The 21904-nt window shown below is 43.2% G+C and overlaps 1 protein-coding gene across 6 annotated transcripts in view; it reads right to left on the bottom strand.

Moving 5' to 3' along the window:
- Positions 1-21904, bottom strand: part of RPAP1 (RNA polymerase II associated protein 1) — a 56856-nt gene that overhangs the window by 28773 nt on the left and 6179 nt on the right. For 3 of the 6 annotated variants that reach the window (XM_032793877.2, XM_032793875.2, XM_032793878.2), the window contains exons 2-10: positions 18656-18900; positions 17366-17514; positions 17047-17139; positions 15454-15640; positions 12919-13095; positions 8935-9132; positions 3339-3454; positions 2739-2837; positions 2198-2299 (exon numbers count right to left, since the gene is read on the bottom strand). In XM_032793877.2, the coding sequence (XP_032649768.1) occupies positions 2198-2299; positions 2739-2837; positions 3339-3454; positions 8935-9132; positions 12919-13095; positions 15454-15640; positions 17047-17139; positions 17366-17514; positions 18656-18845 (1311 nt within the window). In that variant the 5' untranslated portion in view covers positions 18846-18900. Of the gene's footprint in view, positions 1-2197; positions 2300-2738; positions 2838-3338; positions 3455-8934; positions 9133-12918; positions 13096-15453; positions 15641-17046; positions 17140-17365; positions 17515-18655; positions 20292-21904 lie in introns of those variants that run through there. The other 3 variants (XR_012655803.1, XR_004375544.2, XM_075065457.1) reach the window with 2 other exon arrangements.

The following is a 21904-nucleotide window of genomic DNA, read 5'->3' as shown; positions in this document are numbered from 1 at the left end:
ATTCCCTGTGAGCCAGGTAGGAAGTTGTGCTGCTTTCCACTGAGAAAGACAACTCACTTTGCCACTGGTGCTGGTGCATTGCTTTAGGAGTAGGATGGTTTATTCTCACCTGCTATAAGAACAAGCACGTCACAGATCTAGCTCAGCCGATGGGAAAGAAAGTGCAATAAAATAGCTTGTGTCAGATGTAAGGCTGTTGATTAATCGCAGTTAACTCACGCGATTAACTCAAAAAAATTAATCGTGATTAAACGCAGTTTTATTTGCGCTGTTAAACAATAGAATACCAATTGAAATTTACTAAATATTTTGGATGTTTTTCTACATTTTCATATATGTTGTATTCTGTGCTGTAACTGAAATCAAAGTGTGTATTATTTTTTATTACAAATATTCGAACTGTAAAAATTATAAACAAAAGAAATAGTACTTTTCAATTCACCTCAGACAAGTATTGTAGCGTAATCTTTGTCCTGAAAGAGACAAATGTAGATTTTTTTTTTTTGTTACATAACTGCACTCAAAACCAAAACAATGTAAAACCTGAGAGGCTACAAGTCTACTCAGTCCTACTTCTTGCTCAGCAAATCACTAAGACAAACAAGTTTGTTTGCATTTACCGGACATAATGCAGCCCTCTTCTGATTCACAACGTCACCAGAAAGTGAGAACAGGCATTTGCATGGCACTTTCGTAGCCAGCATTGCAAGGTATTTACGTGCCAGATATGCTAAACATTCGTATGCCCCTTCGTGCTTCAGCCACCATTCCAGAGGACATGCTTCCATGCTGATGATGCTTGTTAAAAAAGAAATGTACTAAGTAAATTTGTGACTGAACTCGTTGGGGGAGAATTGTATGTCCCTTGCTCTGTTTTACCCACATTCTGCCATATATTTCATGTGATAGCAGTCTCGGATGATGACCCAGCACGTTGTTCATTTTAAGGAATTTCACTGCAGATTTCACAAAACACAAAGAAGGTACCAACGTGAGATTTCTAAAGATAGCTACAGCACTCGACCCAAGGTTTAAGAATCTGAAGTGCCTTCCAAAATCTGAGAGGGATGAGGTGTGGAGCATGCTTTCAGAAGTCTTAAAAAAGCAACACTCCGATGCGGAAATTACAGAACCTGAACCACCAAAAAAGAAAATTAACCTTGTGCTAGTGGCGTCTGACTCAGATATTGAAAATGAGCATGCGTCGATCCACACTGCTTTGGATGGTTATCGAGCAGAACCCATCAGCAGCTTGGACGCATGTCCCCTGGAATGGTGGTTGAAGCATGAAGGGACATATGAATTTTTGGTGCATCTGGCACATAAGTATCTTGCGATTCTGGCTACAACAGCGCCATGAGAAAGCCTGTTCTCACTGTCAAGTGACACTGTAAACAAGAACCGGGCAGTATTATTTCCTGTAAATGTAAACAAACTTGTTTGTCTGAGCGATTGGCTTAACAAGAAATAGGACTGAGTGTACCTGCAGGCTCTAAAATTTTACATTGTTTTATTTATGAATGCAGGTTTTTTTGTACATAATTCTATATTTCTAAGTTAATCTTTCATGATAAAGAGATTGCACTGCAGTACTTGTATTAGGTGAACTGAAAAATACTATTTCTGGTTTTTACAGAGCAAATACTTGTAATCAAAAATAAATATAAAGTGAGCACTGTACACTTTGCACTCTGTGTAGGAAATGTATATTTGAAAATGTAGAAAACATCCAAAAATATTTAAACAAATGGTATTCTATTGTTTAATCACGCGATTAATCGCGATTTTTTTTTTTAATTGCTTGACAGCCCTAGTCAGATGAAACCATCGAACAACCAAATATGCAATCTCTGTGACACTGCTGAACAGCACTTTTGAGATAGCTGGGGCTCAGTTCTCCCATAGCACAATTTCACTTGGATTCACACAGGCCTACACTTGACATGTGCATGCACACACCCTGCCCCTTTGCCAAGGCGGCAGGGACAGGTGATACAGGAGTTGGCTCTGCCAGCTCCACATATGTGAGGGGTTCCCCTTCATAAGGGGAATTTTCTGCTGGTGACTTCTAGCTGGAATCCATCCACTTTGTGCTGCCTGAGCAGTGCAAAGCAAACGCATCACATTAGAGAATCTGGGCCCTGACATTGCCAGCAGTGTGAACTAAGAGAAAGAACTTCATACAAAGGTCACTCACCTTCTGGACAACATGGCCTAGCACCTGTAATGCCAATGTCCTCTGCTGAATGATCTGACTGCGGCACAAGTGGAACAGCTCTTGGAGGGAGTAACCAGCCCTCTACACAAAGGGGTAGGGGAAAGAAAAAGATAAAACAGGATCCTTAGAGTAGTTACAAAATACTACCTAGTACGAGGGATAAACTGCATTGCAAAAGAGTTGTGGGTGCTGCTTTATGCAAATGAGTGAAGAGATTCTACTTCATTGAGAGACTGGCTAAAGGGAGGCTTCACCTTGACAGGTAAGCCAGTTGTGTGGGGGTATTCCTTTGAAAGCAGATACATTTTAAAATGGGATTAGGGGGGGGGGGGGGAGAGAATAGCGGTTCAGTATGTTCTAATTTCTCTCCTGGGTCCTATTTCAACTCAAAATCATCAACGCATTCCTAAGGTACACATTACTAGGATATCCAGACACAAAGAAACTGAAAATTATACATGAAAATCAGAATAAGGTGTACTCTCTTTCCATTTCTACTTTATTCTGGTATCTCCCTTACTTCTGCTTCTTCTCCATGATGGTGTAGACCAAGATGAGTAGGTAAATCTGCATCGGGAGGAATCAATTCTCCTTTCAAACTAAATCGTGCTTGCATTCCCTATTTAAAAAAAAACAAAAAAAAGTTATTTTACTGCCTTCCACTCAACTCCATCCAGCTTTTATATCTTACTTCCTCAATACAGTTTCAAGCTCTTAGCTCACGATGTCCCAAGTTCTCTAGAACTTATCTCCATTGCACTGGTTTCTCAACTTCCAGAGCTATTTCCCCATATATTCCAGTTTCCCAACTTCAAATTCCCAGATCTCTCAGCCACTAGACACTAAATTCCCATCTCAATCCCTGGTCCCCTCTAATTCCAGATCTACCCTGCATAGTATTATGGAAAAGACTAGGACTGGATGAACATGGTAACTGGATTCTCATCACACTCAGAGGACAGGGACATATCTGGAGAGATGCCATTGTTAGCATCATTTATAGTTTGAAGAAGACAAGTTTCATCTTCCAGCAATGTCAGTCTCTAAAGATTTCACCAGCATGAACCACATGTCCCACCAACAAACGAAAAGGGAGAAAATCAGTTTCTACTTTTCAAACCTTTTTGGTTCTTCTCTGCCGGGGGTGGGGCAGATCCTTTATCCACTCCAGCTTCTCAAACTCCACATTGTTCATGTGGATCCATTCCTTCTGAGGCTTGATGGGAAGGTCAACTTCTTTGAGGAGGGAGAGAAAGCATCAGAGGCATTACCTTTCCTGGGCATAGAGAGAGATAGCCAAATATTTGGCTTTGAGAGTACTTCATGCACAGTTTTCATGTGAAGTAACAAAAAAACCATCTTCAAATTGACTCATAGCTGGTGCATAAACATCAAAGATTTACTGCTGTTTTAATCTTTCATAAGCTCTAGAAGAGGAAGTAAACAGCACTGTAATGAAATTCACAGATGATGTTAATTGGAGAGGAGCTGAACACCAGACAGGATACAAACAAAGATTAGAAACATGGACAGAAAAAGAAATTAGATTCAAGTTTGAGAACTGCAAGCTAACAACATCTTGGGGGAAATAATCTGAAACAAAGAGGTAGAAAGCTAGGAAGCAGTCATACTGAAAGGAACAGATGAGAACAGACAGTAAATTATTAGCCTGCAGTAAATTATGGTAACAAAACGTCAGTGCAATATTGAGCTGCCTAGAGACATCACATCACAGAACAGAGAGGTAACAGTCCCTCACTACACAGATCTGATGCACCCACACTTGCAATGTTATATTCAGTTCTGACTACCTAGTCAGAAGCTGAAGCGATTGACTTCTGAGAAAAGATTAAAAACTTGATGGCGTGCAAATACCACACAGGCCCTGAGTAAGCCTGAGAGGCCAGTTATGTTACTTGGCTGCCCCTGGAGGGAGAGCCAAACTTAACTGATCGTGAAGCCAGTTGGGCAAGAGCAGGCTGGTTAGAATAAAGAGCAGAAATCTCTAGCAGAAGGGGGCTGCAGGGAGAGAGTCAGAGTAGGGAGGGATAAACCCTGGGATCCTAGCCTGACTAGAGAAGGCTGGTAAGCAGCTGGGGAGGCATCTCTTGTGCGTGGGAGTGCACAGACCTTGGTTGCTGGTTACAGGGTCCCTGGGCTGGAATCCAGCATAGTGGGAGGGCCTGGTTTCCCCTCCCAGCCCCTGGGAAAGTGGCAGGAGCCTAGAGTTAGGGCCAAAAGACCTTCTGGTGAAGGCACTGAACTATTCTAGGTCAGACTTTGTTACCCTGGAAGAGGTGGATGAAATCATGACCTGGCCAGAGGACTGAGTTACAAGAAGAGAGGCCACTGGAGCAACCATCAACAGAGGGCACCATGTGGGGAAAGCACTGGTATGCCATACACCTGGCCACGAAGAGGTGATCCTGAGGCAAGCAAATACCCTTCACAAACCTAAATACATATATAGAGAGAGAACGTGGCTGAGCCATGACTCAGTGGAGAAGCACGACAACAGCTGACAAGTATTTGAAAGATGTAAACACCAGGGAGGAAGATCAATTATTTAGCATAATAAACAGAGCTTTAAACTAGAAGAAATTGAGAGAAGGGAAATTTAGGCTCAACATCATGGAAAAACTTTTTGTCAGAGAGATGAATTAAGCTGCACATTGCTCTCCAAAGGGAAGGGGTGCTTGGGACATGTAACTGGAGCCAACTAAACACTAGCAAAGGTACAGTGGAAATCTGTCCCATACTGGCTTGAGGATGGACGAGCTACCAGTCTTTTCCATTTCCAGATTCCACCCAGGAAACCACACAAACATTAGCTCAAGGTAGCCTGGACCAGGACTGGTTGTTGTGACCAGAGGGCATTGAAGAGTAGCAGCCCTGTTTCTGATTGAACAAAACAAAACAAGAGCAGGACATGGAGACATTTAAATTACTGCTGTAATCCTGAGCACTGAAGCACCCTTGCAAGGAACAATGGATACACATAAATCCTTTTTCCTGATCAGTCCTTTCCCCATAGATAACTGGCCTGGCCTGAAGCCTCATCTTTTCCTGGCTCATGTCTCCTGTTAGCCCTTTAATCTTCAGAAAGGGCCCCCATAATTTCTGAGACACAGCCATAGACTCATGAATAAGGCAAGGAACCAAGTGCAGAGTTATCTACCCCAGCCAGAAAACTGTTCCACAGAACTGCAGCCAAAGGCCCCGTGCACATTTTAATTAAAGAAAAAAAGCATAAGAAATGAAAGAAGGTGGCATGTTTGTGGGTGGTGGGTGTGAAACAAGAGGAAGTAAAATCATCAGAAAACTGAAATCTATTGACATTTCTAATTCAACAAGTTGTTTTTCCCCTCTTCATTAATCACTAAATGGAAAGGGCTAATTTAATCATGCCATGAACAGGATTATTAATATTACTGATGGCCCTTGCATTACAATCTTGTCAACAGGAAAAGACAGATACATATTCCAAGGCATCAGCAGATTGTTCAGTTACTGAGAAATCCCTTTACAGAAACACAAGCTGGTAGCCCAAATGCAACATATGTACTGAATTTTGCAGGGCTGCCATTGCTTTAAGGGTTACAAACCCAACCCTCCTTCTCTCCACTCTCCTTCCTAGAACCTGTAGGCACTTTTTTCCTCAGCTGAGAGTACAGCCTCTGGGGAAAGGACTTGGAACCTCGTTTACCAAAAATCGAAGCCTTTTATTCTCATTAAAAAGGAAGTTTCCACTATTAAATGAATGCCTCCCCTAGTGCTGTTGAACCACGCTGTTTTTTCTCCTGTGGGATTCAGGGTTACCATTTCTGCGAGTTTACTCATGATGAATATACTCCTTGACATCAGCACTGGCAGCTTCCCAACGTTAAGTGCTAATGGAAAATTAATATTACATCTCCTACCAGGCACAGTGCATTGCAAGCGTAACCTCATGCAGTTGGAAATGCCTCACTGATTTTTAGAATTGCTTCTTTCTGTAAAATTGCTCTCCTGCTCCTCTCCTCCTTGAAATATGAAGTTTCCCATAGAAAATCCCCTTTTCCCATTCCAATACTGGCTTCTGTGGAGAGCAAAGCAACCTCCCCAATCAATATACTTTTCCCAAGAGATCCAGTACAACTCTGCCCACCCTTTGAAGACCACTTCTCCTGAGCAACTAATTTGTGTTGGTGCCTGGTATTGAGTGGGGCAAGCGAGCATCACTTATTAAGATGCCGCTTGTGCACTCCATCGTTCTGGAACTGAAGAGCTAAAAATAACCTTTATATTAAGGCTGACGGAGATAAAGAAGCAGAGAGGGAGAAAACTGTTGTGAAGAAACAGCAGAAGGATATTTGGGCGAGGTGTTTTCTTCAACAGATGCTAAACCAGCTTTCCTTCACCTTCACACACACAAGCATCTCTCTCACTAAGGAAATGGTAAACACCGTCATTATCTTCCCAAAACACACTGCTGAAATCCAAGAGCATTTCAAAGATCTCATTAGGCTGCCTGCACGCTGCACTGTGACCCAGAGAAAACATCAGAAGAGAGGATCGGGAGATGGAGACAGCAAAAGGAAAATTGTGAAACTGGGGAGAGGTACACCAGAGGGGGAGAGATGTAAACAACAAAGGCACAGTGTTGGGAAAGAAATGGGCAACAAGATGGAAAAAAGGAAAAGGCACAAACAAAACAAAAGGGAGGAAAGCAGGACTGGGAACAGAAATTTAAGGCAGAAGTACTCCTGTTCTCAAAGAGAGTACAGTGCTGATGTGAGACTCCTGGAGACAGAGGTCTTCTTGTTGTCGAGAAGACAGGGACAGCAGCAGGTGCAGTAGCAGTGCTGGCTTCCCCAGTGCCCTCCCATAGTGCCCCAACAAGAACCTACAGCCGGAGGGTGTTTCTGTCTCCCTGTCCATTCGCTCCTTGGCCTCTCTGCTGAGACTGGAAATAAGGGGACAATTACCACCAGTTGCATTGGTACTTTGGTGAGGACCACTAGCAGCTCAGCTGGGACCCATCAATTCATTTAACTTTTAAAAAAAGGGAAATAGGAATAGGCAGTAAAATATGCAGAGGACACACAGATTGGTGATCTCAGCAAATCCAGTAGCCATGCATCTGATCTGCACTGTGGCTCCGCTGGGAATAGGACTCTGGCTAGACTAAAGCCAGATTCAGTGGACGCTTATTTCTGCACTGGGAACACCGTAGCTCCCAATATCTCACCTTCCTCCCAGCCTGGAAGGCCACAGCCCCTTTTATGCACACTGGATAGAAATTAGCCTCCTTTTGGGAGAGCAGAAAGAGCGGAGACTTACTCCTGTCCCCAGTTCTTCTCCTTCCCTTCTATGGGGTTTGAGGAGAAAAGGAGACACTCTCCCGCTTCCCTACCCATTCTGAAAGAGGAAGAAAAACTGAACCCTGACTGGTACCCCTCATCTCCACAGACAGGAGAAAAAGTAGAAGGCCTTGGGGACAGAGTAGGGGGAAAGAGATGTTTGCTAGTAGAGGGTTGGGGAGAATATGACCCAAGGGAACACTATAGAGTGCCCCTGAAGCACTGCTCAGAGGGAAACCTGAAACAATACATGATTACTTGACAGCAAAATATCTGCTGAGCCGGGGTAGGAGACACTTGAGTGGGAACTCAAGGGGCTGAGGGGATTGTTGCTGACCCAGGAACCAAGATATTCATTGACAAGAAACTGGCATGTCCACACCCTCTCCCATACACACTTTGCCTCCTCTCTGTCTGACCTTCAAAGACCAGCCCTGGCAAAGCAAAACACAGGAAACGCCACAGAGAAGTTAGTAGGATTCTCTTTGAAAGTTTCACTCTGTAAATGACAATTCTACAGCATGATTGCTCCCTTGCTGCTTTGTACTATTCTGTCACCCAAAGAACTACCAACTACCACCACCCCTGCGTGAGCACCGGGCAGGCATCTGCTAGAAATCCACTGTTGGTTCTCGGCTCCAAGCCACACAGTAAAATCATGGGAATTAAGGTAAGAAAAGACCAACTAGGTCACCCAACCTGACCAAGACTATTTACAGCAGAATTCCCACCAACATCTTGTCTTATAAGTAGGGCCTGCACCTTCCACGAGAGCTGAACTCTTGAAGGCAGAAGCCGAGCCCCAAAGGCTGTAAATACCCACCCTGTAGTTGTGCAGATTCACTGCGCTTCAACAGTGGTTGCTGACATCCCTGGGCCATGCTACAAATGAATCAGCAGCAAAGGGCATCCAGTTTTTCCCCAGAGAAAGCAGCTCTTCATGAAGTAGCAGTGCCATTTAAAGACAGCTATTCCAGCAGCAGCTGCCTATCGGTTTCTTTTCGCCACACTCTGTCCTTTCCTTTTCCTACTCAGAAGATCAAGGAGGCTCACCCTATAAAACTCATTTCCTCTCAATGCATCTTTGAATGAGTTAGAGAGATTAATGGGTTCTCCCCATTTACCGGACACATTGTATTAAAAAAAAAAAAAAAAAAAAAAAGAAAAGCATTCTTACAATGCATGGAGCTCAAATTAAAATAAGTGTTGCTGTTCCACTTGGACCCAAAGTTTGATTTCTTCAAAAACTTCTGAGCAAAGACTAATCTGGGTATTGAACGAATTGCTGCAGAATTCAGCACTGGAACGATTCAGAAACAGACAATCTTGCCACATAATTAGGTCTAGCATGCCACCAAGCACAAGTTTTGTTACCTGTGATTTCCATTCTTGTATCTTTTTCAGGCCGCACAGACTCCTCCATGCCTGATCCCCCTACAGCGAAATCCTTCACAGTCTCCTCTCCACCATGCTGAGATTCAGTCCCAGGTTCTGGATGTCCAGGCTTCTCTCGTCTCTCCTGGCCTTCGTAAACACCACGTCCTGACTTTAAGAAAGCAACTAAGCTGGGATCTGAAAGTAATGACAGACAAATAGAAAAGCAAAACTGAGTCATCAAAACGCTTCTTGGTCTAATTCCTACTATTTATGTTTTAGTCTTTTTTACTCCAGTGCCAAATGCTCTTGGTGATCCTCTCTAAGGCACTTATTGCTTCAGGATCTCTTGATCATGTAAGATGGGGACAACTGGTTGTCAAAATGACAGGAAGAACCGATCTGATAAATGTCTTTCAAGGCAGGGAAAAGACCCAAAATTCTATTAATTCTCCCAGTTTGCAAATATAAACAAGGTAGTTTGCCCCCTGTATTACAAAAAAGGCACATAGAAGTCACACTATTAATTACAGAAAAAACTCTGCTCTCAGATCCACCTAGTAATCTCAGTTCTGACATTCTGCTCTCCCTATATATGGATTTCTAATTGACATCAACCTGAGTTCCACATGAATAGGAAGCACAGAACATAGAAGAATTATTCATGTTTTATTGAACCACAACAAAGTTTCAGTTCAAGTTCTGAGTACAAGTTGAGAAGAGTTCTCTTTATCTGAACTGGATCACCAGTCCTAGTATCAGCCATGGACTTCACATCCAGAGAATCATAGGAACAAAAGGGACCTTGAGAGGTCATCTAGTCCAGTCCCCTGTACTCATGGCAAGACTAAGTATTGTCTAGACGAGCCCTGACAGGTGTTTGTCTAACCTGCTCTTAAAAATCTCCAATGAATGGAGATTCCACAACCTTCCTAGGCAATTTATTCCAGTGCTTTATTCTCCAGTTGAGAATTTTTTCCTAATGTCCATCCTAAACCGCCCTGCTGCAATTTAAGCCCATTGCTTCTTGTCCTACCTCAGAGGTTAAGAAGAACAATTTTTCTCCTTCCTCCTTGTAACAACCGTTTATGTACTTGAAAACTGTTAAGTCCCCTCTCAGTCTTCTCTTCTCCAGACTAAACAAACCCAATTTTTAAAATCTTCCCTAACAGATCATGTTTTCTAGACCTTTAATCATTTTTGTTGCTCTTCTCTGGACTTTCTCCAATTTGTTCACATCTTTTCTGAAACCTGGCACCCAGAACGGGACATAAAACTCCAGTTGAGGCCTAATAAATGCAGAGTGAGCAGAATTACTTCTTGTGTCTTGCTTACAACACCCCTGCTAATACATCCCTAACACGGCTACCCCTCTGATACTTGATCCCAGAATAATATTTGCCCCCTTTTTTTTGGCAACAGTGTTACACTGTTGACACATATTTACCTTGTGATCCACTATGACCCCCAAATCCCTTTCTGCAGTACTCCTTCCTAGGCAGTCATTTCCCATTTTGTATGTGTGCAACTGATTACTCCACTTAGGAAGGAACACTTTCCATTTGTCCTTATTGCATTTCATCCTATTTACTTCAGACCATTTCTCCAGATCATTTTGAATTTTAATCCTATCCTCCAAAGCACTTGCAACCCCTCCCAGCTTGGTATCGGGTCTTTTTCTTATATAGGCTCCTATTACCCTCCACCCCCTGTCCCAATTTTTCACATTTGCTGTCTGGTCACCCTATATCATCCACAAACTTTATAACTGTATCTCTAAGCCATTATCTAAATCATTGATGAAGATATTGAACAGAACTGGACCCAGGACTGATTCCTGTGGAACCCTTCTCAATATGCCCTTCCAGCTTGATTGTGAACTATTAATAACTACTCTCTGGGAATGGGTTTCCAAACAGTTATTCAACCACCTTATAGTAACTCCATCTAGGCCAGTGGGTCTCAAACTTTTTTTTTTTTTTTACTGGTGACCCCTTTTAATTGTAAGGCTCTGAGTGCGACCTCCCCCAATAAACATCCTTTTTAATATATTTAACACCATTATAAATGCTGAAGGCAAGTGGGGCTTCGAGTGGACCCCCCCAAGTAATGACCTCACGACCCTCTGAGGGATCCCGACCCCCAGTTTGAGAATCTCTGATCTAGGTTGCAAAGAATCCTGTGGCACCTTATAGACTAACAGACGTTTTGGAGCATGAGCTTTTGTGGGTGCATCTGACGAAGTGGGTATTCACCCACGAAAGCTCATGCTCCAAAACGTCTGTTAGTCTATAAGGTGCCACAGGATTCTTTGCTGCTTTTACAGATCCAGACTAACACAACTACCTCACTGATATCTGATCTAGGTTGTATTTCCCTAGTTTGTTTATGAAAAGATCATGCAAGACAGTATCAAAACCCTTAGTAGTGTCAAGATATACCACATATAAACACTGGCAGCTCTCTTCATGATTTGGGGGGAAAGGGTGCTTTGAAGGGGAAGGCGTTTGGAGGGGAGAGAATATTCTTGAGACTAAAACTCAGATCACCTCTGAGCTGTGTTTTACCCCTAGCTCTGCCACTGACATCATATAATCTTGCGCCAGGCACATAACCTCTCTATGTGAGAGATTCCACATCTGTCAAGTGGGGACAGTGATAATTACATCTCTCGTGGGGGCATGGTGAGATTCAGTTCATGAAGTGTTTATCAAGTGCCGAGAGATCCTCCAATAGACGGTAACAGAAGTGAAATGTTATTAGAGAACAACAGTCACACTGATTACTACTCAGAGAGAGGAGGCACAAGGTATTAGGAAATTCTCTGTAACCTTGCAGAGAGTTATCCTGTTAGATTAACATTGGCTTGTGGAAATTTCACTCTGGTAAATGTACTCCACGTTTTGAAATCATTTTATAGAAAGGAACAGAAGAAATCGGGACAACAAGCTATCCTTTGCCCCTGTCTGCCATAGCCTGTCCATCTCTCTCTCTCTCACATCCCACAATTCAATCTAAACCTCCCTCAGTGAGGGATCCCGCTGGATCAAACACTGTGTGTTAGGTCCAACCATCTTAAAACACTCATTATTTCTATTAACGCAAATAGACTTGTGCTATCCTGTACTTCACTGCACAGAACGAGGAAAAAGAGGTTTTCTTAATCATTCTAGAATTATATGTATAAATATTATTTGAAGACACTGATTACAAAGACATAGTGGTCAAAATCATGCTCTGCCTCAGCATAGTCTCTCCGGTGATAGAATCAATATAGTCCTGCTGCAAAGATCCCTACAATCTGAAGGGGCTATACAGGGTATAGTGCAGCTGGGCATGAAGCTTTATGATCTCCTCCACATCAAGGACACAGATGCTAACCTAGCTATTGGGCTGCACTAGCCCTCACAGTGTCCCTATGCAGTGGAGGGGAGGACTCTTCTTCCACTCCTTTGTGACTGACCAGCATCGGGCTACATACTGAGGCTGGAGCCTGGGTTTAGGATTTGCCTCCATGTGAGCCATTCTTCATGGACAATTCACTATTTGGGGGGCATAAAATTCAACCCACAGATCTGACCGGTTTCATTCCCTGAAGCCAGAGGACTGAAAGTCCGGTAATTTTATCCTGCTTGGTGTAAACGTAGATACTACAGGTATTTTTATTCCATAAATAAATAAATGCTTTTTGAAACATATTAAGTATTCTGCCTCACTAATACTTCTGGGGGCGAGTTCCACAGTGCAGAAAGAAAAGGTTTCCTTTTATACAGTCTTGTTAAAAGTGATAGAAATAAAGACCAATTTCATCTCAGAGGTTTGGACAGTGCAGCTCTCTGAATTAAGGGTGCCCTCAAGATTCTGGCTGCAACTGCTTTACTCCATCCCTTTGTGGTCTATCCAGTACACTCTATATCTCCTTCACCCTCCTCCAGCCTGGAATAGGCAGTAAGGTGTTCATGTGCAGGATACTGGTGTTCATACCCAGCTGAACCAGCAGCCTCCTCTGCTCCTGTAGGATTTCCTCCTGGGTCATGGAGTGCAACTTCTGTAGGTTCTCCTCATGGATAGCCAGAGCTTCCCGCTCACTCTCCAAGCTTCCAAGACCCTCTCCAGTTATGATATGAGGTCGCAGAAAGCTCACATCATCATCAGGTTTGCCTAGAAAATCCAGCAACAGAAGTCATTAGTGAGTCAAATGTCTGCAGCATTAATTCATCCAAATCTGAAAAAAAAAAAAAAAAAAAAAAAAAAAAAAAAAAAACATGTCACTGCACAGAAATCAACTACTCTCCAGTTGTTTCAGATAAAACTAGTACTTAACAATGGATTACTATCCAAGGTAACAGTGAATATAACCTATTCCAGTTTTTCCAGCCACTGTTACCTGCCGTTTAAGTTCCTGCTCCAGGTTTAATGTTAGTTCTCTGCTAAGCCCTGGTACACCACCACTGCCCCCAGCCTGTCTACGTTTGCAATCTCCAATACTCACACTGTTCTCATGATTGTAAAAGATACAGCACTACCCAAACCACACTGCAGGTTAGAGCGCACATAAACAAACAGCACATGAATTAACAGGTGAAAGTCTGCTAAACAGACACATTTGCCTTGAAAGGTTGGGGACTGCTAATCTACTGATTTTCTTCTCCTTGATTATAGAATTATAGAAGCACAGAACTGGAACGGACCTCGAGAGGTCATCTAGTCCAGTCCCCTGAACTCAAGGCAGAAAGAAGTATAATCTAGACCATCCCTGACAGGTGTTTGTCCAACCTGCTCTTAAAAATCCCCAGTGATGGAGATTCCATAACCTCCTTAGCCAATTTATTCCTAACTGTCAGGGTGGTTATATACTGGAAGTTTTTCCTAATGTCCAATCTAAACTGTTCTTGCTTCAATTTAAGCCCATTTCTTCTTGTCCTATCCTCAGAGGGTAAGGACAACAATTTTTCTCCCACCTCCTTGTAATAACCTTTTATGTGCTTGAAAACTGTTATGTCTCCTCTCAGTCTTCTCTTCTCCAGACTAAACGAACCCAATTTTTTCAATTGGTCATGTTTTCTAGACCTTTAATCATTTCTGTAGCTCTTCCCTGGACTTTTGCCAATTTGTCCAAATCTTTCCTGAAAGGTGGTACCCAGAACTGGACACAATACTCCAGTTGAGGCCTAATCAGCATGGAGTAGAGCAGAAGAATTACTTCTTGTGTCTTGCTTACCTCACAGCTGCTAATACATCCCAGAATAATGTTCACTTTTTTTTTGCAACAGTGTTACACTGTTGACTCATATTTAGCTTGTGATAAACACAAAATACCATTGAAAACATAAAATACTGTTTTCAACTGGGTCTGAGCCATTACTACTAACTGGAAATAGACAAACTGATCCCCAAAATAGGGCATTTTGTCATAGACAAGGAACATTTTCACACCAAAGTGCGACTGACTTCATTCTTCTGCTTTGGTGCTATCTTAAGTTAAAGTTATTTAGAGAGGAAAAGCTATTGATTTGACACCATTTGCAGACTTCTGGGATGAGCCAAATGGATACACTTTTCTGTTTACTGTTTTATTGAATGTCAGATATTGTATCTGGCCCTTGTGCAGATAGAAAGAAATGCTCCAGGAACCTTACACTCTCTTGCATTCCTGTTTGAGGGCCAGGAAATGCTCTCTCGTACTATCTCTTGAGGCACAAATCACAAGGCAGGGACAGAAAGAAAGACAAGTCCTTGGCTCTGTCCCACTCTGCATCAGTCCATGGGATCCCTTAGCAGTGGGAAAAAATGCCCATGCGCACCAAAGAGCTAGGAGAAGGAATTGCTTTTTGAGGCACATTTTGTGCACATGCGCATTCACACACACACGCTCTGCACTAGAGCCTGCCAAAATTTAAAAAGATATATTGTCAGAGCTCTAAGTATGCAGAAGGATCATGCTCTGAGCAAACCCCAGCTCTCTCTTTATCTGCCAATTTAACTCCCTTATCAAAGGAAGGGTTAAATGGAATGAGCCTAACAGTGGTATAAAATTCTCATTTTATCAGATAGTGAATTAGATCCTTCAACTGGTCCATGGTCCACCCCACAAGGACATGATCTCAAGGATTCAATTATTTTTGTCTGGAAGAACAGCACATTCTATCTGCTCCATACAATACCAAAGCATCCCTATACTGTAAGCTGGAAATCCTGCTGGCATTGGACTGCTCTTCAAACAGTTTTAACTAATATCTCTGTAACAGTACCAATCATGTTTTGTATTGTCTCCACAGCAGCTAAAAGCCTGGTGTATTGAGCTTTTGGGAGCGGGGGGAGGGGGAGGAGGCAGATGGAGAGGAGATAAGTATGGGCAGAATGGCCTATCAGAAGAAACCCTAGGCTTCCCACCACTACAGCTGGCCATCCGAGAGTCACCAGCCATTTACATTAGACACACAGAAGAACAACCCAATCTATATTAGTGGCGGCCATTTCAGTATGACAGTTGAGACAGACAGAGGCTTCATGACTCACTATCCTTAGTGCTGTGGAGTGGCTCCTCCTCTGCTGATCCAGAGGAACAGACGGCACCTGGAACTGCTAATGTTCTGTGTGTATGCCTAGTCTCAACATTAGGTGGAGCTGTCATAGCCACTTCAGCTGCTCTCTTAGCAGCTATCTTCTGTGCAAAGATACTTTTTCTTCCAGATTCCACCTTCACCTGTAGGAAGATGAATTACCAGATCAACACTACCTCATCTCCAGATGCCCCCACCCTCATATCACAGACAACCCTATATACACGCTACAAACATGTTTCCAAAACAGAGGGTTTAGAACAGGACATTTATGAGGGAAATAAATACCAGTGTCTGCTCTCTCTCTCTCCTGCACATGCATGACGGTTTTCTACTGCATTGTTTGAAGGTAGAACAGAAGGAGCAAAATAACTGCCCTGGTTGTTTGCTGATTACACGCACCTGGGTTTAATTATAGGTGAACTCTGGCAAATCAGAAAGCACATACACCTCAATATCAATGAGCACAACAGCTCACGATGTCCAGTTAATCTGAAACCCTGCTTATCTGAATGCTTTGCATTTCTGAGGATAAGTGGGGGTTGTACTGTACTCACCACATGCTTGGAACAGGCTTCTTACAAGATTATTGGACTGCAGTGGGGTGAGATTTACACAGTAATAAGTGGGCGAGTGATGCTAAAATAATCCTGGCTAAATTAATGCGCTGCTTGTGCTAAGGAAAGCAATCCATGCACACTAAGGAAACGGGACTCCTGCACTTCTCTTGCCCGGTGACGGGAGAACAGTGCCTAAAAAATGAGAATCCATTAAAATAAAACTCTAAGAAGTTGCTTCCATATGCTTACATATTTATAGTAAAAAAGTAACTGTTTAATAGAAGCTACTCCTTTTTAATATCTTCCCTCTAAAAAGCCATCTTTTCAGATGCACCAGCACATCCATCACATGTCATTGCCCCAGAAACTGGATCCTACTCGCTCAGTTTTGTTTTCTTAGCCTGCGCCTCCTGTTACTGCAAAACTAGGTTGATAGAAGCTGCTGCTCCTGATTCTAGCTTCTTTAGCAGATTTCAGGCCAAACTAAATCAAAACCCAGAAAGCTGCAACAGATATGAATGCAAATAAAACTGACAAGAGGGTTTGTGAAGAAGTACCACCCCCTGGGGAACTGGTATAAATCCAATCATTAAAGTTTTTTTATTCTTTATTAATAGAATATGGTGTTTTCGCTGGTTAAAAAACAACAAAACAGGCCATGTACATGGTGAGACCTGGATTCTCCCGTGCTTCCTCAGCAAACAGCTCTGAAGGGACCTCTCTCTTTCTAGATTAGGGGAATTCAATCTCATTTAGTTGTAGGATACAAGGCAACCCCTGACTCTGATTTGGCAGGACAGCTCTTTCTTGTGATGAGGAGGAAATTCAGTAGATATGGGAATTAGCTCCTGATCTCCAGCATGCTGAGCTGCCTGCTTATAGCACAGAGAAGCATCAATACTGTTGGCAGGCATTCTGCTCTACAGTGGGAAATTCTGGTAGTTAAAGAAGAACGTGAGGGAAGACTCAGGTGAAGCTGCATTTCTGACCTCATTTTTTATTTCAGACCGGTGAAACGCTCTGGGAAACGGGTCTCCAGTGGGCATTGGCATGGTCACAGCTGCCATGCTTGTGTCTCGTTCCTGTAGACAAGAAAAACAGAAGGAACTAAACAAACTACTTCTTGCATATGCACACACAAACTGTTCACTCTTCTCAAGGTGCTCCAGGATACTGCAGTGCCACAGCTACTGGATTCACCACACTCCAAGACAGCAAGGGCTTCCTGCCATCTGATAACACTCCCTCCCTAGTGCTCTATTCACAGCAACCTGACACATTATTACAACACACAATCACATAACGCACAATAATTTTGCTGAAGACTGCCGTGATGTGTCGATCATGACACTCCAATCGCTCCTCTGGATCCTCATCATCAAAGCGGACACAGGCATTTTTGAACTTGGACTTCTTTGGGGGTGCTGGAATTAGGGCCGGGAGCACATCAGGAAAGTCTGAAGAGGCAAAAACAACAACAAACGAGCCCCAATGCACATTCCATGAGGCTATTTATGATGCGCGGGAGTTACTCATATCTTCTAGGGACTAGATATGTACAAGAAAATCTTGCTCTGGTATTTTAAGGTGCCTATAACCTTGGCAAGAATTGAACATGATGAAGCAGCAAGTTGAGAATTCTCAACTTCTCTGGGAAGCAGAGGGTTTGAACTTATGTATTCAAAGATTTTATTGCTGATTTATTTACAGGCATCACTCCTGGGGAAAGGCTTTAAAGAACTGTGTGCACAGGGAAGAGCACTGAGTTCAAAATTGCAGGTCACAAGGGAAAGCTAGAGGTACAAAGGCAATATGCAGAAATGCTAAGACAACATACTGAAATGAAGAGGAAGCACTGTTCTGCAGTTAGAGCACAGGCTGAGGATTCCAGAGACCAAGCTTCTAGTCCCAACTCTGCCAGCGACTCTCTGTGGGACCTTGAACAAGTCAGTGCCTCAGTCTCTCTATCTGTAAAAGTGGGAACAATATTTCCCTACCTCACCAATGGCTGAGAGGTTTAAATCATTGATGTTATAAAAGTACCTGGAACTTCGATGATCGAAGGTTCTATAGAACTGTTTATAGTTATCAGAGCAGTGGCAGGCTGATGGATGTTAGAGGAAGGAATACATAGCGCACTAAAACAGCTGGATGCCGGCAGGACTGTGTGGAGAATTTAACAGAGGCGCTGAGGAGAGAGTCTAAATGCAGGGTAAAACAGTTGGTGCTATGCACATGACACAGCTGAGGTAGCTACTACAAATATAAGTCCATGCAAATGGAATATTGCATGGAAAATGGATGTATGATGCCAGGATTGCACTGGAGGCAGACATGTATTGCAGGGATAACTCTGATGAACGCTGTTGGAGGACAGGTGCAAGCAAAATCACAAATCGTAAGAGGAGCACTTTACCTTAGATACAGGCACAAGGATGAATACCACCACAGGCAGGATACAAATGCAGAGGAAGAGCAGATGGATGTTGAGGGCAAGGAGGTATAAAGCATGTAAGTGCTGAGGTGGGGGTGATTACCCAAAGATAAAGGGGGAAGATGTCCGTATTAACAAAGTAAAGACACTCCAAAGAAAGTTACCATCTAGTAACACCACATCTCTGCTGTCCTGCAGTTGGGGTCTCTCCTCATCTCCACTGCCACCAGCTCCTCGCCTCTTGTCTGCTTTCTTCACGACCTTCACTGCCGGGAAAGCCCTTGCTGCCAGGAACTGATTCTGAAATCGCAGCAGATCTGCTTCAGACTCTCCAGGCTTTGGCCTTGACAACATCCTGGTTCCTCACTCTTGCTGCTTGCCCTAGAGCTGTGTGTCACTCCTACGGTACCTGGTGCACATAAAGGAAAAACTAGAGACTTGGATTCTGGGGAGAAACCCCCATGTTTCCTTCTGACACACACAGCTCTCCTATACTCCTACTGCAGTACCCCACCCTCTTGAATTCACCCCGACCACCATTCTTCCCATTAATGGCGCAAATGAACTGAGACCTTGTCTTCACGGCCAGTCAATGCGCCACCAGACAAGCAGACACCTCCTCTGCCAGATATTTGGGAGCAAAACACCATCAGTCCAACAAACGCAGCCAGCCAACAGGCATTGCCCTTTTCCACAATATTTAAAAACAAACTTTGCATGCAGCCTTTAATTGTGTGAAGCTGTTAGCGTTTAACCCCAGGTGGTGTAGTTGGATTTATCCTACTTTCCAGCATCAAAATTAGTGCAAGGTGCAGACAAACATAAAATCCCCTCTTTGGAATCGATCACCTCTCTCCACCCATCTAGCATTGGCCTCCTCTCAGAATCTTACCATTCTCTGTCCACCTTTGGTGCAAGAGCCATCTCCTCTGCAGCTCCGGCAAACTGGAACAACTTTCCTATATCTTCCTGCCTCTTTCACTCTCCATCTCACATGAAGAGTGATTTCTCCCTTGATTATCCCTCTTAATTTTGCCCTCCCTCTATCACTGGCCTTCTGCCTGGGATTTAATGTCTGGGGAGAAGGATGCTATAGGAAATAACTCAACTCTATATTTACAATCTAAATGATCTATATTTGGATCACCTGTATTGAATCTATTAGAAGGAAATAGCTGAAATAGGGGACATAGTTCACCCCGGCAGAACAGCATTGACTTCAATGGCATTAGACTAGGGATGGATCCATCCCATTCTCTCACTGTTCTTTATCCAAAGATCCATATAAATGCAGCCATTATGTTGGGGGGGGGGGCTAAAACCTCTCTATTTTGAAAGAAAGACAAGAAGTAAGGCAAAAATGTTTAGATTCAAGTGGCTATCTTCAGGCGCCTAATAAAATAGATTTTCAGAGGTGCTGAGGACCCTCAGATCCCATTAACTTCAATGGTACTTGTGAGTGCTCAGCACCTCTGTCAGAAGCCTTTGTCTGATGCCTAAAGGAGGCTTTTGGTGCCAAATTTTAGACACCGAAGTTTGAACACAATGGCCTAATGCTTGTGACTGTTGCCAATTCAACAATCATAGGGGGTGTCCTTTATTTTTGCCAAGACCAGGTACAGCATAGGCAACAGCAGGGGGAACTTCCCTATGCACCCTGCCAACAGAACCATCTCTAGAAGCAAGAGGGAAATTCCTTAGCTTCTCCTCTGAGACTGCCAACAAAGGTCCCACGAGTGGCTGCTGGCAGGTTTTTGGGGGCCCTGGAATGAGGCTGCCCTATATTAGGCAATAGGGAGGTAACGTTGTGCTATGTTCTTTGTAAACAAAAGAGAGCATGATTTTATATCACAAAACAGCATGTATTGGTGCTGGATTGCCTTTAAAGGGAGAAGGCAGAATGCTGCCTTAAAGTCTGGCTTCCTTCCAATGGCACTACAACACTTGTGACTTATTTAGACACTTCTTCCTTCTTCACTTCATGACACAAGCACACATGCTTGTAGTTTATTTATGGAGCTCTCTGCCACAGCCAGGGCTGCAATAATCTCATTTTGATTGACTGGTTCTCCCTATGATATGCATAAGCAGCACCACATGACTTCAGAAACCCAGGACTTCATGCTCTACCATAATGGATTTCAAAGACCATCAATGCCCAAATTATGATGGTGCTGGAGTATCAGAAACAAACTGGTTAGAATCAAAATGTGTTGCAGATGCTCCTCAAAAAAATCCCTCTCTAATTCCTCAATCCTTGCCCCACCTTCAACACTCAGATTTACACATGCCTACCTGGCTATTCTGTGCATTACTCTCACCATCTGAAAATAATGGGGTCACACAGTCACTTTACAACAGTCCAGAGGAAAAACATCAGATACTGTGGGGTGAAAGCCAGCCACAGAAGACATCGAGAAAGAGAAAGGGACAAGCCAAAGCCACTCCCCTCAGCATGGGTGTAACTACCGTTCCTTGGAGTGCTGGATAACAATATAACATCAGAGATATAGTGTGGATGAGAATCTAACTTTGTTCTGGAACCAGGCTTAAGCCTTGAAAACCCACATTCCCGATTCCATCCATGTTGTAACCGAGTCAAGACACTGACATGTTGTAACCAGCTTCCCCAGTTTGGTGTGGATGAGCCAGAAATGGTTTAAATACATTTGATGCTAGCAGGTGGGCAGGAGTAACATACACGGGATTATTTTTTCCCCCAATACTTTTAGTCTATCTAGACCATTCACCAGACTATCTACAGGAGGACTGCAGTACAGTTTGGTTTAGACAGCTGTCAGAGAGTAAGAAAGCCCTTCCCATAGCTGGCAGAAAAAGCATGCTAGAATATTGTCAGCAACAACCATATTGCTGCTAGTGGATCTCTGAACCCAGTGCAGCAGGGACTTCGACTGGTCCCAACTGCCTTGCAACTCAGGCCTCCATCTGCACTACAAGAAGAACCTTAATACAGTTATCTGCCACATTTAGGAATGTCCATATATACATTTTTGTATTATAATTATTGTTGGTAAAACACCTACCAGCTCTGTTGATAGAAAGTAATGGTCTATAAGCATCCTGGAGACCAGTGTTTTAGACTAGATATGAGAGAGGGGGATGGGAACAGGTATAGGAGATTCATAGAACTGGAAGGGACCTTGAGAGGTCATGCAGATTGAAACAATTGGGTTTGTTTAATCTTCCCTTATAGGTCATGTTTTCTAGACCTTTAATCATTTTTGTTGCTCTTCTCTGGACTTTCTCCAATTTGTCCACATCCTTCCTGAAATGTGGTGCCCAGAACTGGACACAATACTCCAGCTGAGGCCTAATCAGCATGGAGTAGAGCAGAAGAATTACTTCTTGTGTCTTCCTTACAGTACTTCTGCTAGCACATCCCAGAATGTTTG

Source organism: Chelonoidis abingdonii, chromosome 4, assembly GCF_003597395.2.
Source record: "Chelonoidis abingdonii isolate Lonesome George chromosome 4, CheloAbing_2.0, whole genome shotgun sequence".
NCBI classification, from domain to species: domain Eukaryota; kingdom Metazoa; phylum Chordata; order Testudines; family Testudinidae; genus Chelonoidis; species Chelonoidis abingdonii.
This window is presented reverse-complemented; position numbering and strand designations above follow the sequence as displayed.